The sequence below is a fragment of the Somniosus microcephalus genome, chromosome 5 (genome assembly GCF_052327205.1).
Source record: "Somniosus microcephalus isolate GS21.2 chromosome 5, FLI_Smic_1.0, whole genome shotgun sequence".
Lineage (NCBI taxonomy): Eukaryota > Metazoa > Chordata > Chondrichthyes > Squaliformes > Somniosidae > Somniosus > Somniosus microcephalus.
Window position 1 is genome coordinate 108535654 of NC_140991.1, and position 16082 is coordinate 108551735.

The window sequence follows — 16082 nt, forward strand, 5'->3', positions numbered from 1 at the left end:
AGAGGAGATTTACTAGAATGGTACCTGGGATGACAGACCTCAGTTATGTGGAGAGACTAGAAAAGCTGGGTTGTTCTCCTTATAGCAGAGAATGTTAAGGGGAGATTTAATAGAGTTGTTCAAAAATTATGAGAGGTTTTGATAGTACAAAAGGAGAAAATGTTTTCACTGGCAGGAGGGCCGATAACTAGAGGACATATATTGAAGAATTGGAAAAAGAACCGGGGTGGGCGGAGAGATGAGGAAAATTTATTTTATGCACTGCCTGAAAGGGTGGTGGAAGCAGATTCAATACTAACTTACAAAAGGGAATTTGGATATATACTTGAAAAGGAAAAATTTGCAGGGCTATGGGGAAAGAGCATGGAAGTTGAACTAATCGGATAGCTGGTACAGATACAATGGGCCAAATGGCCTCGTCCTGTGCCGTATGATATGACTATGAAATCTATTTGCCTGTTTATACTGGCTCCAAATTAGCCTAGACGTGACACCACCTTTTCTGATGGCTTTTATTAGCCCAGAGCCAATTCCAAAATGGCTTGTTTGGCTCTTTTGTAGCGGAAATAATGGAAATAGGATTTACCAAACATCTGGCAGCTGTTCCAGTGCTGTAAACAGGGTGGGCTGGTCAGATGCTGGAAGAAATGTAGTGTGAAATCCACCACTGAAGGGAGCCAAGCAGGATCCTTTTCATCTCTGTTTCATATTGATGGTTTAGTTAGAAGTGTGTCTCCAAGTGGAGACTAATTCTGTCCCTCAGAATTATTTCCAATAATTTCCCTACCACTGATGTTATGCTCACTGACCTGTAATTCCCTGGTTTATCCCAACTACCCTTCTTGAATAATGGTACAACGTTATCTGTCCTCCAGTCCTCTGGCACCTCCCCTGTGGCCAGAGAGGATCTGAAATTTTGTGTCGGAGCCCCTGCAATCTCCTCCCTTGCCTCACACAGCAGCCTGGGATACATTTCGTCTGGGCCTGGTTATTTATCCACTTTTAAGCCCGCTCAAACCGCTGGTACCTCCTCGCTCTCAATACTAATTTGTCCAAGTATATCACAATCCTCCTGCCTGATTACTATGCCTACATCGTCCTTCTCCATAGTGAACACAGATGTAAAATATTGATTTAGAACCTCACCCACATCTTCCGGCTCTACATACAGATTGCCACTTTGGTCCCTAATGGGCCCTACTCTTTCCCTGGTTATCCTCTTGCCCTTAATATGCTTATAAAACACCTTGGGATTTTCCTTTATTTTTCCCGCCAGTGTTTTTTCATGCCCCCTCTTTGCTCTCCTAATTTCATTTTTAAGTACCCCCCTGCACTTTCTATACTTCTCTAGGGCTTCCTTTGTATCTGCCAAAAGCCTCCCTTTTTTCCTTAATCCATTCTTGTATATCCCTTAACATCCAGGGTTCCCTGGGCTTGTTTATCCCACCCTTGACCTTTACGGGAACATGTTGGCGTTGTACTCTCTCTGTTTCCTTTCTGAAAGACTCCCACTGCTCTGATGTGGATTTTCCTACAAGTAGCTGATCCCAGTCCACTTTGGCCAGATCCTGCCTTATCATATTAAAATCGGCCTTCCCCCAATTTAGAACCTTTATTTCCGGTCCATCTTTGTCCTTTTCCATGACTACCTTAAATCTCACCAAATCATGGTCATGCATTTCCAGCACGAGTTGCTGGATAATGACCAGCAGCACTTAGCTGATTTTCCTCTTCCTAACCCAAGGGATGCTGCGGTCAGTTGTAGAGCCTCATCACGCCATCTGGCTGAGATGGGTTAACTCATCACAAACACAGGTTGAAGCTGGGATCTTTCTGGTCTGTAAGGCTCAGCTACTCACTGGATAGACTCACCTGAATCATCAAAGGAGACCAAATGGAACTTCTATCAATTTTGTACCAGTATTACAAAGAGTGCAAATGGCATTAACTGTTCTCTAACTTTATTGAAATATTGGAACATTTCAAATTATAGTCAAAATGCTGTGCATACTTTGTAAATTACAAAGCAAGGGTCTGCTGTCCCTCAAAGCAGAGCTGGTATTTAATACTGAGGACACCTCCTGATTTTTACAGGAAGCCTGCAAATTCGGTACAACCTCGGAGGTACGAAGGAGCCATTCAGAATTGACCTGGCCCACAGGAACTTGGCTAATGGACAACCGCATAGCGTCAACATCAGTCGACATGGGAGGGAACTACGTCTTCAGGTAAATTTTGTTAATATGGCAATGAGACACTTTAGGAGGTGAACGTGTATCACTATATGCGAATTCTTTCACTTCAGTGCAGGCTTGGAGGATGAAAGAGTGGGCCAGAAATTCGGGTTGGAGGCTTCCCGCGGATGTAAACCCCCGACCTGCACTTACCTAGCGCGCCGGCTGTTGTGCTGTGGGCCCGCATGGGATTCCGATCCTGGGCCTCCTGCAACTGCCGGCACACAGTGCTTGCGTATCCCAGGGGCGCAGTTAGTTCGAAGCTTATAAAATTCTAACAGGACTAGACAGACTAGATGCAGGAAGGATGTTCCCGATGGCCGGGGAGCCCAGAACCAGGGGTCATAGTCTAAGGATAAGAGGTAAGCCATTTAGGACAGAGATGAGGAGGAATTTCTTCACCCAGATAGTGGTGAACCTGTGGAATTCTCTACCACAGAAGGCAGTAGAGGCCAATTCATCTATATATATAAAACAGTATGCCTGTCTGTCTCTCTGTCTCTCTGTCTGTCTCTCTGTCTCTCTGTCCGGCTATACAATCAAAAGTTATAGAGCGTACCTACACATATGTTATATCAAAAGAAAGCTCATCATTAGGGAACTCTTGTAGGCGAATTTACTTTTTGGTCAGACAAAAATTGTGCCGACGGTATCCAAAAAACGTTCAAAATTCTGCTCATTATCCGCTCATTTGCATCGAGTGGGGGCGGGTTCATTGTGTGTGCGGGCGGGCCATCCTACAGTTGAGTGACGTGATGATTGACCAATCCTACAGTTCAGTGACCTGACGGTTGACCAATCGGTGTGTGTGTGGGCGGGCCTTATCGTTCTGAACCGAGGTGAGTGGCCGCCATCTTGATTCCAAACTGTTCATTTCTTTTTCCCACTTTCTGCGTGTTTCTTTTCAAATCTACATTTCCAGCAAAAAAAAATTGCTTTTATTAAATTGTTTTAAAAAAAAGTTAATTCATTTGTAAATATTTTCTATAACCTGATTCTTTTTCCTACCTTTCCCCGTTTTTGTAAGGCTTCAAAGCCTGGGCCTCTCCTGCCCAGCCACGCCCAAGCTAGGTAATTGTCCCACGGCTTGTGGCAAGCTCCTCCCCCTCCACCCAGTCTCCCCCGTCACGTTACCCGGGGCAATAGCATCGGCTGCGAGGGACACGGGACAGGCACAGGGTGCGCGCGCAGCAGGCGACACACAGAAGCCCGAGGCATAAAGCGCGGGAAGCCAGCAGGTGAGATGCGGCGTCTCTCTTCCCCGCTCGGCGGTCTTGAAGCCGGCTTACGCGGGAGAGCGGGGCTCGGGAGAGCGGGGCTCGGGCTGACCGGGGCGCTGCGCTCGGCTGGGCCCTGTCAGTGCGTAGGGCGGCATGGAGCTCTGCGGAGCCATCGCCGGCAGAGGGGAAAGGGTCTGCTGGCTCCCCCCCATCCCTTTCTCCCCCCTCCCTTTCTCCCCCACTCCCTTTCTCCCCCACTCCCTTTCTCCCCTCCCTTCCCACCCCACACCCCCCACCCCCTCCCCCCACACCCCCTCCCCCCCCACACTCCCCTCCCCCCCACATGCCTCCCCCCTCCTCCCCCGTCCCCCCTCCTCCCCTCTCCCCCCTTCCCCCTTCCCCCCTCCCCTCCCCCTTCCCCCCTCCCCTTCCCCCCTCCCCTTCCCCTCTCCCCTTCCCCCTCCCCTTCCCCCCTTCCCCCACTACCCCCTCCCATCGCCCCCTTCCCCTTCCCCCACTCCCCCTCCCCTTCCCCCCTCCCCCTCCCCCTCCCCCCCTCCCCCTCCCCAGTCGCTCTCTCCCTTCCCCCCAGTCGCTCTCTCTCTTCCCCCAGTCGCTCTCTCTCTTCCCCCCAGTCGCTCTCTCTCTTCCCCCCAGTCGCTCTCTCTCTTCCCCCCAGTCGCTCTCTCTCTTCCCCCCCGTCGCTCTCTCTCTTCCCCCCCAGTCGCTCTCTCTCTTCCCCCCCAGTCGCTCTCTCTCTTCCCCCCCAGTCGCTCGCTCTCTTCCCCCCCAGTCGCTCTCTCTCTTCCCCCCCCAGTCGCTCTCTCTCTTCCCCCCCAGTCGCTCGCTCTCTCTCTTCCAACAACAACATGCCCTCAAAAAAGCCTCGGCACTGCCGGGCACTTCAGCTAGTTAAATATATTCAAGACGGAGTTAGATATATTTCTTAAGGCTAAAGGGATCAAGAGATATGGGGAGAAAGCAGGGACAGGGTACTGAATTTGGATGATCAGCCATGATCTCATTGAATGGCGGAGCAGGCTCGAGGGGCCAAATGGCCTACTCCTGCTCCTATCTTCTATGTATCTATGTATCACGTGGGCCATGGAGAGCCAATCATAGCAGGGAAGACCTGTCAAATCTATGAAATAGAGATCAGCCCCAAAACATAACTGAAACGTCAAATAATTATTTTTTTTAAATCACATTTTTAAAATAACTATAAATTACATAAAATAACTATTTTAAACAATAATTTAAATTTTTGAAAAGATTAATTATAGTTTTTAACAGGGCTAAAAATAAACTTACCTTTCTTTAAAGTATTTAAAAATAATAAACCTGTGGAAAAAGTGTTTTAATTTTACTTAATTCACCACTTACCTTGTTAAAAGCAGGCCTTGCGACTGCTTTTTAAAAGCATAGCTGCTAGAGACTTACACTCTCGGAGAAACCTGTAAAAAAAACGGAAGTTCCAGGCGTACGCGCTGCCTCTCCAGCGCACGCGTTTGACCTGTGAACCCCTTCCTTTAAGGGAATGGAAGTTCCAATTACCTGCGCATGCGCAGTGCATGCACGAAACCGGCACTTCCGTTGGCCCTACGCATGAGTACCCAGCGCGTACTCACCCGTGGGGACCCGAATTTCTGGCCGGTTGTTTTTAGGTTTACAGTCCTTTTATTTCTTTAGCATTCAAACATAGGGCTACATCTAGCTGCTAGTGATGATAAGGAGCATTGTTTTCACTGATTTCTCAAACTTCAACCTGGGTGCCAAAATGGAGAGCATGAGAACAAGTAATTCCTAGAAACATGAAAAGGCTAATCACTGATAGGTCACGCTGTGTCTCTATCTTTTCACAATATCTCTCAATTCCTTCTCTGTCTAGAAATTCATTTAATTGTCTTTTCAACCTATTTATATGGGTCTACATCAATGGCCTTTTCTGGTAGCTTATTCCACAACTGTGTTACATTTTGGGTGAAAATCAATTCTTCTCACTTCCCTTCTTACTCTTAACTTTGGGGCCTAAATTTGACAATGCCTGATAATGTGCGCAAAAAGGTTGGCCCATAGAGCTCACACATCAGAGGGCTGAGGCCTGAAGACCATCCTAAATTTATCCATGGGCTTCATTGGAATAAAACTGACGAGCTGCAGATGTCAATTGGTGCCCCAATGCAGCTTACTGATCGGGGCCCTTTGAATTTTGGTAAGTCTAGGGAGGGAGGTGTCGCAAATGCGGGCATGCAGTGACTTGCAGAATTTATGTGGAGGCTGGAAGGCCTGGTTGTAGTGTATGTAACCGTTCCACCTTTAAGAGAACTATTTTAAGGGTTGCACTACTTTATCTTGGCTGCTGTATACTGTAATACCGGCGGTGACCACACCGGTATATAAGTGCTGTGTAATGATTTATTGGGCAGTTCCGCCCTGACCTTCAACCAGTAAAGACCTGTTAAATTTTACTCTTGTGGTCTGTGTAGTAATTCTCAATATACACACACAGACTTAACACTGGTGAATTTAGTGGTGGCCAGAACACAAGCACAAATCGGGTGCCGGTCGTCACACTGCTAAATTCATCATCTTTGCACCCATTTTATGCCTGTGATGTTGAATTTATCCCTCTTTCAGTTTTTAATTTGTGTTTTCCAGTATTTGAAAGCTCCAAAAGGCTGCCGCCATATTTCTGATTTGCCTCCTCACTCTAGCACTTTTGGAATAGAGTATGGCCAGTCTAAATGGAGTTGTTGGCGAAACTGCTCACCTCCCTCGCTTTTATCCCTTTTCTGCAACAGTGCTTCCAGCTGCAGGATAAAAGCAGTTGGATATGGTCCTGTGATGCCCCATCTCAATTTTGTTTTTTGTTGTTGCTCTTATTATTTTTCAATCGTGCCTCTGACATCAAACTCAATGAGCAGGGCAGACTCTCATTGTAAATTCCCGTAGATAACTGATAGTACCAGGGCAAATAATTTTCCCTAAAAATAATCTATTCTTCCATACTCTCAAGTGTGTCAAGTGTGTTGATTGACATTAATGCTTTTAAATGTCTGTGATTACTGCCAGGATGGATACATTTTCTAACTGGACAGTAATGGAGTTGGCTGCTAGCTGTTAGCTGATGAGAAACCTGCTACCATCCTGTAATGGAAAATGCAGCCCAAAGTTTTGCCTTTGTTTGCAGATGTCAGTACCTTAGCAATAAGCTCTCAGTAAACGCAATGGGTCTTTGATTGGATTAAGGACTCAGTCTTGTCTGTGGCAGTGTCATTGAACAGGTTGAATTTCTTAACAAAAAAGTGTTCTGGGTCTTGAGGGATAAAGCTGTTCTTATTTGAGAGAATGTGATGGAGGAGCAGGCAAATACCAGATGAAGATTTTTTTTTAAATTATGAAGTGTATCAGTGCAGTAAGATGCACTGAAAGTTTTGTGCTTAACCAGAAGAAAAATGAATAACATGATTATAAACGGAAGAAAGTATTCGACAAATGTTATTTTTTTTATTTGTTCATGGGATCTGGGCGTCGCTGGCAAGGCCAGCATTTATTACCCATTCCTAATTGCCCTTGAGAAGGTGGTGGTGAGCCGCCTTCTTGAACTGCTGCAGTCCGTGTGGTGAAGGTTCTCCCACAGGGCTGTTAAGATTTACATACTTCATATTTAAGAATGTAACTTGCAAATACAATGAATGGCGAGCTGATTGAAGCATTCAAAAAAGAAATGGTCAGACTACTGTTTCAACAGAGGATGGAGGGAGGTTTATAGCTTGCTACCAAGGATCTGAAAATAGCCTGAATGGACATGAGGTTAAAAGACCTTAATTGACGAGCATGAGTCATCATCATGCATGTGTCTTCAAAATGCAACAATCTCTCTGGCTGCCATTTTTGATTACAGTATAAGTCTCTTATAACTGGTTTGAACATGGATATTTTGCTGTAAGTGGCTACCCAGTTTATTCCTCACAGTGACTTCATCGCTGAGATCAACTGAAGTATCATCCCTCAATTTGCAGTCCCGATAACGGCATACGCTGTCGTAAGCCTTCTGAAAGGCCCCACAAGTTCCAGGTTTCTGCATGCGCTGCGCATACGCGAAAACCCGGAACTTGCGATCTGTCAAGGTTCGCCTTTACAGACCTACCGAAACGACTGAGAAATCACTTTCGCTGGCGCAGAGTTGGGCTATTTGCCCAACTACTGCCCAGCAAATGCCCACGAAACTCTTATGCCTGGTAAAAGCAGGCGTAGGGCCAGCTTTCATCAGTGTAAGGGTTAATATAAATCTTAAATTAAAAAATTTTAAATAAAAAATGATGCACAAAAACTTAAAATTACTTCATGCAAATTTTGGCTCGGATTAAAATGTTTAAAATTATTTTTCAAAAAATTGAATTTTTATTGTATTTGCTGGATTGAAGGGACTTTTAATTAAATTTGAAAATGAGAACACTTATTTTTATTCCAGTTGTCTAAATTGCTTAAATTATTTCGGGATTCCATTATGGTTTATGGGGAATCCCGTTCTTAAATGGAATCCTCCTTTCTCATTGGATGACCTGGCCCACGTGATCCCAGGGATGCTTCCGAACCGCCTGTGTCCCTGGGATCCGTGGGCCTTTATGCAGGCATATGCCTGGCGGCCCGAAACCCGAACTCCCAATACAAGGCATGCTCCGTAGCTACGCTGCCGATGGCAAATTCAGGGTCATCAGCTGTAGTTATAGTGTGATGTGCTGATGTTATAGCTAATCCTGGCACTCATAGAGTCATAGAGTCATAGAGTTATACAGCACGGATAGAGGCCCTTCGGCCCATCGTGTCCGCGCCGGCCATCACGCCCTGTCTAATCTAATCCCATATTCCAGCATTTGGTCCGTAGCCTTGTATGCTATGGCATTTCAAGTGCTCATCCAAATGCTTCTTGAATGTTGTGAGGGTTCCATGGTTAAGTTTCTAATACTTTTTATAATGTGCATAGCCACGATGCAGCTACAACTCGATCCCTCCCCCACCCCGAGTTACAGCTGATTGTGTCAGCCTTGCTTCAGTGGTACCACTCACACCACTCAGTCAGAAGGTCATGGGTTCCAACCACACGCCAGAGACTTGAACACTTAGGCCATGATTTCGCCACCAGAGGCGAGATCGCGGCAGGAGAGGTCGTTGGCGGGTCCCAGTCCTGCTCCCGGCTCCAGTCACTCTGCGAAAAGGATTTTACGTTAATTGGGCTTGTTAAGCCCGCCCTGCGCATTACCCGGCCCAATTACAAGGTGCGGGTCTGGTGACGTCACCTGATGACGCGTTTGTTGCCGATATATTTAAAGGGGCCATGTCCCCATTTGCTCTCAATTCTGATTTAGTGCTCCTGAGTGCTGGTTCAGGCAACAATGACTGCAGATAGACAAAGGGCTGTGCCATGTTTCAATGATGACTCCCTCCATGTTCTTGTGGATGGAGTCAAAGGAAGCAGGGAGGTTCTATTCCCTGGGGATTGAAGGAGGAGACCTCCTCACCAGACAAAGGCAGCCTGGCTGCAAATAGCTGAGGGGGTCAATGCAAGCTGTATGTTTGTTTGCTCCTGTGTGCAATGTAGGAAGAAGTTTAATGATCTTCTGCATTCAGGAAAGGTGAGAATAAAATCACACTTACCTTCATTCTGCTGTGCCTGTCATCACATCCCCATCACTCTGCATTGCCAACCCTACTCCTGCACATCCTTACTCACCCCAACATCCCTTGCACCATCACCCATCCCTCTCTCCCTATGTACTATGTACAGAATCACATCCCCATCTTACTATGCACCCCTCACACTCACCCTCAATGTTATGCAATAGCAACAATTAACAACTCAAAAGGAGGCAACTTGGTATTGGCACCCCACTCCATCATAGTCTCCCTCTAAACATCTATCCCATCCATTCTTTACACTCATTCCATCACTCTCACTCAAACTTCTCTTGTTTCCCTCATTGCAGGAAATGAGAGCCCACAATAAGAGGGAGAGGGAGAGAACAGGAGGAAGACCACCATCGCTGGCTGTGCTCACCAATGCTGAGGAGGCAGCTCTGGACATAACATGAGTCGTTGACCAGCCTGAAGTGGGGTACAGAGAGAGGGCTCATTAGAACAACCTGGTGACAGAATTATTTTCCATACATCTTAGCTGGCATTCATGAGTGACTCATATGGGGTCTGATGTCAAAAGAAATTGAATGCTCATCGTGTGCATAATGGGATGTGTCTGCAATCTACATATCACATGTCTAATTCATGTTGTTACTCTCCCACAGGACCATCAAGGGCCCCTCACCCCCCACTGTCCAGGAGGAAGAGCAGGAGCACTCCTCAGAGGATCCTCCAGCCTCTGAGGGAGCAGCATCAGCAGAAATGAGCGCACCCAGCACCAGCGCAGAGACGCACACCTCGGTGGGTCCTATGCGAGATAGAGTGGTGTTGTCACCTGGTGTATCAGAAGTCACAAGTGAGCAAGATCAGATAGTGGAGACAGGGACAGCAGTGGAGCTTCCTCATCAGAGGCCGCAGGAGTCGCCTAGCTCTGCTGAGCTGCATGCAGATGCTGAGCCTCGGGGGCCATCCAGGAGGAGGGCGATCCTGGAGCTTCAGGAACAAGTTCAGGAGGTTCTGACAGGGTTTGCAACCACAGTAACTGCGAGTGTGCAGAGAATGGAGGAGTCCATCTCAAATATGAGCAACATCATGGCGCACGCACTGGTAGGTTCTGCCATGGAAAGGATGGATGGCCACCTCCATGGAGGACATAAATCGCCAGACTCAGGAGAACATGGTAACACTTCTAAATAGATGGTCATCTATGGAGGATAGATGGGCATCCATTGAGGAGAGAAACCAGAGGTTCATGGACGTCCTTGTTATGAGGAATGTCAGTACAAACATGGGTCCTCATGGCCCCACTGATGTGCAGCAAGATGCTCTCCAGCTACTTGCTATCAGAGAAGTGCAGGTGGCCCATGAGAGGGATGATGGTGGGTGGGGACATGGAAGTGGGGGCTCCTCTCCAAGCGATCAAACTTCCACCCTCAGATCTGGGGTCAAAACCCCAGATGCCTCCCCAGACAGTGATGGCTGAATCTGCCCCTGCACAGCCACAGGAGGAGCAAACTTTGGTGGGGCCCCCACAGGCTCCAAAACCCAGAGGATGACTGCCAAAGGTGTCTAAGCAGTCGCAGCAGGGAAATGAGCAGGCTGCCTCTACATCTGGTGAAGCCACAGGGGTAGCACCACATAGAAGCACACGTAAAAGAAAGATCCTACATAAATAGTCACAAGGGTAGTCACTTGGGTGATTTGCTATAAATGAATGTTAAGTTTCTGTTCTTTTACTTTGTTGTAATTTTTTCTGCATGTTTGCATTCGTTGCCATATGTGTGTTCACAATTGCAAGTGGCAGAGTGAAAGGTATGGGGACCTTTTATGTTCAGCAATGGTAGTGACAGTGCAAGGAACGCACAGTTCATTGTAGAGATGCTCTATGGTGTTGAAGTGGGGTGATGCCAACCTTTATGCGCATGTGGCAGCCATATATCTGTGCTGCATAAAGTTAGGTGAATCTGGCATTGATTAGGCCATCACGGGCAGCAATGTGCTCGTGTTCTGGTCGTATTGGGACAGCCGCCTCCTCCAGTGTTCCTCATGCTGAACTTCATTCTGCTCCTCCTCCTCCTCCAAAGAGGCTGTGTGCTCTGTGCCTTGTGCCTCATACAGTGCTAATCCTTGCTGCAGTGCTATGTTGTGCAGGGCCAGCAGACAATGACGATTCTCCCGACCCTGGCTGGTGCATACTGAAGGGCTCCAGCAGATCTGTCCAGGCATCTGAAGCGCATTTTGAGCAACCTTATTGTTTGCTCTATGAGACTCCTGGTGTAAATGTGGCTTTGATTATAATGTTCCTCAGACTCGTTTGATAGCCTCCTCAAAGGTAGCATTAGCTACGTCTTCAGGGGATAGCCCTTGTCTCCAAGAAGCCAGCGCAGAAGTTCATTTGGCAGTGCGAAGAGCTGAGGGACAGTAGACTGGCGGAGGATGGAAGAGTCATGACAGCTGCCAGGGACGTTGGCACACACATGCATAATGCTCTTCCTATGGTTGCACACCAGTTGCACATTAAGGGAGTGGAAGCCCTTGTGGTTGACAAATACTGCTGGGTTCTGATGGAGTGACCTGATGGCCACATGTGTGCAGTCAATGACGCCCTGCACCCGTGGGAAGCCAGCAAGATTGACAAAGCCGAACGCCTGCTCAGTAACACTTGCTTCATCAGTGGAAAAGTGGATGTAATTGGCGGACTTGTCATAGAGGGCATCAGTGGTCTGCGTGATGCATCTGTGAGCGGCCGACTGGGAGATGCCGCTAATGTCTGCTGCTGATCCCTGGAAGGAGCCTGACACAAAGAAGTTGAGGGCGGTGGTGACTTTGACAGCCACTGGTAAGGGGTGTCCACCCGCTCCTCTGGGTTGCAGGTCTTGATCGAGCATTGTGCAAATGCCTGCGACTACCTGTCGCGATAGTCTCAGCCTCCTTTGGCACTGCTGCTCACTCATGTTGAGGAAGCTCATCCTCTGCCAGTAAACCCTGTATTGGGGGTATCTCCTGTGGCAGGGTGCAGCCCTGCGCTGACGGCCTCTGCCCTGTGCAGCAGCAGGTGGTTGAGGAGAAGGTTGGCGCTCTTGCTGTTGGTGCTGCTGGTGTGCCTGGTTCTGCTGCTGCTACGGCTGATCGTGGTCAGGTTCTGAGGACCTGGGTGAGAGGGAATAAATCATTCCCGTTCTGCTGTTATATATGGCAGGTGCGGATGAGATGTTAGAAGCAATCTGTCAATGGGGAGAGAGATTATTCCAAGGAGGTAACAGTGGATATAGAGTTTACACCACACATTTACAGCCTCAATAAAGATCAAATGTGTCTTCCAAATCCTGAAATCAGCAACTTCTGACATTGAAAAGTGAACAAATGTGAAATGTTAGCTTTTATACTACATTTGCAGCTGTGAACTATTCAGCTCGATTGAACTCCCGACATACCTACCTGACGTGATCTCTGAACGACGTGAACCTCATTAAAAATGTGGTAAAATAGAAATAGGCTGGCAAAATAGTAGTTAACAAGAGTTTAACAAGCATTTAACTATCTTAAATGCCTCCCCTGCCACTTGGTGTCGGGCCTGTTCTGCAATCGCAGAGCTGATGCTTTGGAACCTTACATGGAGGTGGGTTCAGAGCGGGCTCCCAACCCGCTGTCAATCATTTCAATTTTGACAGCGGACCCGCCTCCGAACCCACCCTCTGAGCACTGGCAAAATCGTGGCCCTAATCCATGCTGACACATTAGTGCAGTATTAAAGGAGTATTACATTGTTGGAGTTGCTGACTGTCGGAGACTTTAAACCAAGGCCCTATCTGGCCTTTCATGTGGATGTAAAAGATCCCATCACATTTTTCGAAGAAGAACAGGGGAGTTCTCCTAATGTCCTGATCAACATTTATCCCTCAGCCAACATCATTAAAAGCAGAAATAACAACAGAAAATGCTGGAAAAACTCAGCAGGCCAGGCAACATCCGTGGAGGGAGAAATAGAGTCAACGTTTCAGGCTGAAACCCTTCGTCAGGACTGAAAAAGCACAGGGAATGAAACAGATTAAAAGGCCAGTTTGGGGGCTGGGAAATGGGGATGAGAGAGCAAAAGAGAAGTGAAGAGACATTAAGAGGTATTCAAAACGAGACGAGATGGTGATAGGACTAGTGGAGAGACAAAAGACAGCTCTAGATTAGGTGTGAAATGCGCTGGCAGAATGAGAGACAGCTGCCATGTGGGAGAGAAAAAAAGGGGGGAAGGGCCAAAACAAAGGTGTGGATAAAAAATATATGTAAAAATGTAATAGGGGCCGAGGTTATCATCTGAAATTGTTGAACTCGATATTGAGACCGGAAGGCTGTAAAGTGCCTAATCGGAAGATGAGGTGCTGTTCGTCGAGCTTACTTCCACCCTTCCCTCACCTTCACATGGTCCATCTCCGACTCTTCCCTTCCCTTCCTCGACTTCTCCATCTCCATCTCTGGGGATAGGTTATTGACCGACATTCACTACAAGCCCACTGACTCCCACAGCTACCTGGACTACACTTCCTCCCACCCCGTCTCCTGTAAGGACTCTATTCCATTCTCCCAGTTTCTTCGTCTCTGCCGCATCTGCTCCGACGATGCCACCTTCCACACCAGTGCTTCCGACATGTCTTCCTTTTTCCTCAACCGAGGATTCCCCTCTACCATGGTTGACACGGTCCTCGACCGTGTCCATTCTATCTCCCGCACTTCTGCCCTCACCCCTGCCCCTGCCTCCCAGAACCATGATAGGGTTCCCCTTCTCCTCATCTTTCACCCCACCAGCCTCCACATTCAATGGATCATCCTCCGCCATTTCCGCCACCTCCAACGTGATCCCACCACCAAACGCATCTTCCCCTCCCCTCCCCTTTCCGCCTTCCGTAGGGACCGCTCCCTCCGAGACACCCTAGTCCACTCCTCTATCACCCCCAGCAACCCTTTCCCTTTGCCCGGCACCTTCCCGTTCAAGTGCAGGAGATGCAACACCTGCCCTTATACCTCCCCCCTTCCCACTGTCCAGGGCCCCAAACACCCCTTCCAGGTGAAACAGCGATTTACTTGTACTTCTTGCAATCTAGTATACTGTATTCGCTGCTCACAATGTGGTCTCCTCTACATTGGGGAGACCAAACGCAGATTGGGTGACCGCTTTGCGGAACACCTCTGTTCAGTCCGTAAGGGTGACCCCGAGCTTCTGGTCGCTTGTCATTTTAATTAACCGCCCCATTCCCACTCAGACCTCACCGTACTCGGGCTCTTGCATTGTTCCACGGAAACCCAGCGTAAGCTCGAGGAACAGCACCTCATCTTCCGATTAGGCACTTTACAGCCTTCCGGACTCAATATCGAGTTCAACAATTTCAGATCATAACCTCAGCCCCTATTACATTTTTACATATATTTTTTACCCACACCTTTGTTTTGGCCCTTCCCCCCTTTTTTTCACTCCCACATGGCAGCTGTCTCTCATTCTGCCAGCGCATTTCACACCTAATCGAGAGCTGTCTTTTGTCTCCACTAGTCCTATCACCATCTCGTCTTGTTTTGAATACCTCTTAATGTTTCTTCACTTCTCTTTTGTTCTCTCATTCCCATTTCCCAGCTCCCAAACTGGCCTTTTAATCTGTTTAATTCCCTGTGCTTTTTCAGTCCTGACGAAGGGTTTCGGCCTGAAACGTTGACTTTATTTCTCTCTCCACGGATGTTGCCTGGCCTGCTGAGTTTTTCCAGCATTTTCTGTTGTTATTTCAGATTTCCAGCATCCGCAGTATTTTGCTATCGCTATATCACTAAAAGCAGATTATCTGGTCATTTATCTCATTGTTGTTTATGGGGCCTTGCTGTGCACAAATTTAGCTCCAACGTTTCCTGAAATTACAACAATGACTACACTTCAAAATTAATTTATTAGCTATGAAGTGCTTTAGAACATCCTACATTCATGAAAGACACTAAATAAATATAACTTTTTTACCTGCACCCAAGTTGAAAAATCAAACATCAAAACAGTTGCTTGCAACAAATGCTAATTGTCTGATTAAAGCAGCATTAGCATCCATTGTAAGCAAAAATAAATACTATTAAACTTAATAGTTTGGGATTCAAGGTTTTAGCCACAGTGAACTGTGAAATGTCAACTGTATCGGCGCCTAATGTAGGTGAAGCTGACTGTATATAAATATAAGATATATAGTTGGCTATAGAAAATAGCGCTCAACTGTGTGATTTGGAAAGCTGGATTAATAGTTTGAAATTTTGCTTAATTAGCTTTCCGTGTCAGGGAACACAAGATTTATCTTTGAGGTTTCCTTCAGGAGATTGAGCGGGTAGGATGGAGTCCCTGATAGAACAGATGCAGGGAAGGGGCTTGACGGACCAAATGACCTTTCCTTAGCCACTTTTGTATTGATCTTTTAAGTACTATTTTATGAGCTGACTCATGGAGTTTGTACTGTTAAATCCAGTTTTGATAGACTGGCGACATACTTATTGATTTATAAAAATGGTCTAAGGTCTCCCACCAGTTTATAGAAACCAGATTTAACAACGTTCATGCCAGCAACTAGTTGACAAATGCAGGGCAACCAGAATGCTACTTAAAAGAACAATATATAATTTTCTCTTATTCTACACTTTCTGATGTTCCTACCATTAATGATTGAAATGCATCATAGTACTTTAATATGCTGAAGCTTTTGTCAATTGAACACAGACTTGCAGTACGTTCCAGACACTATAACAATGCAATAAAATGTTGTGCTTTTTTCCATTTTATTTTACAACAATGGAATTTCAGCAACATATAATTAAAAATGTCATGGTTATTTAACAATCATTTGAGATTAAATTTCTAAAAACAAAATGCACAATGCTGAATCATCAATCAGGCATCCCACAAGAGTTTGCACATTATTTGCACTGAGCCAGTCTGTCAGATTAAGTCAAACAAACTGCTGAAGTGACAAAAACTTAATAA

At 46.7% G+C, this 16082-nt stretch overlaps 1 protein-coding gene across 1 annotated transcript in view; it reads left to right on the top strand.

Moving 5' to 3' along the window:
• The window catches only part of LOC147117257 (contactin-associated protein-like 2), a 1950749-nt gene that overhangs the window by 1753698 nt on the left and 180969 nt on the right, over positions 1 to 16082 (top strand). The window contains exon 19 of the mRNA XM_085988072.1: positions 2095 to 2228. Within this exon, the coding sequence (XP_085844198.1) occupies positions 2095 to 2228 (134 nt within the window). The remainder of the gene's footprint in view (positions 1 to 2094; positions 2229 to 16082) is intronic.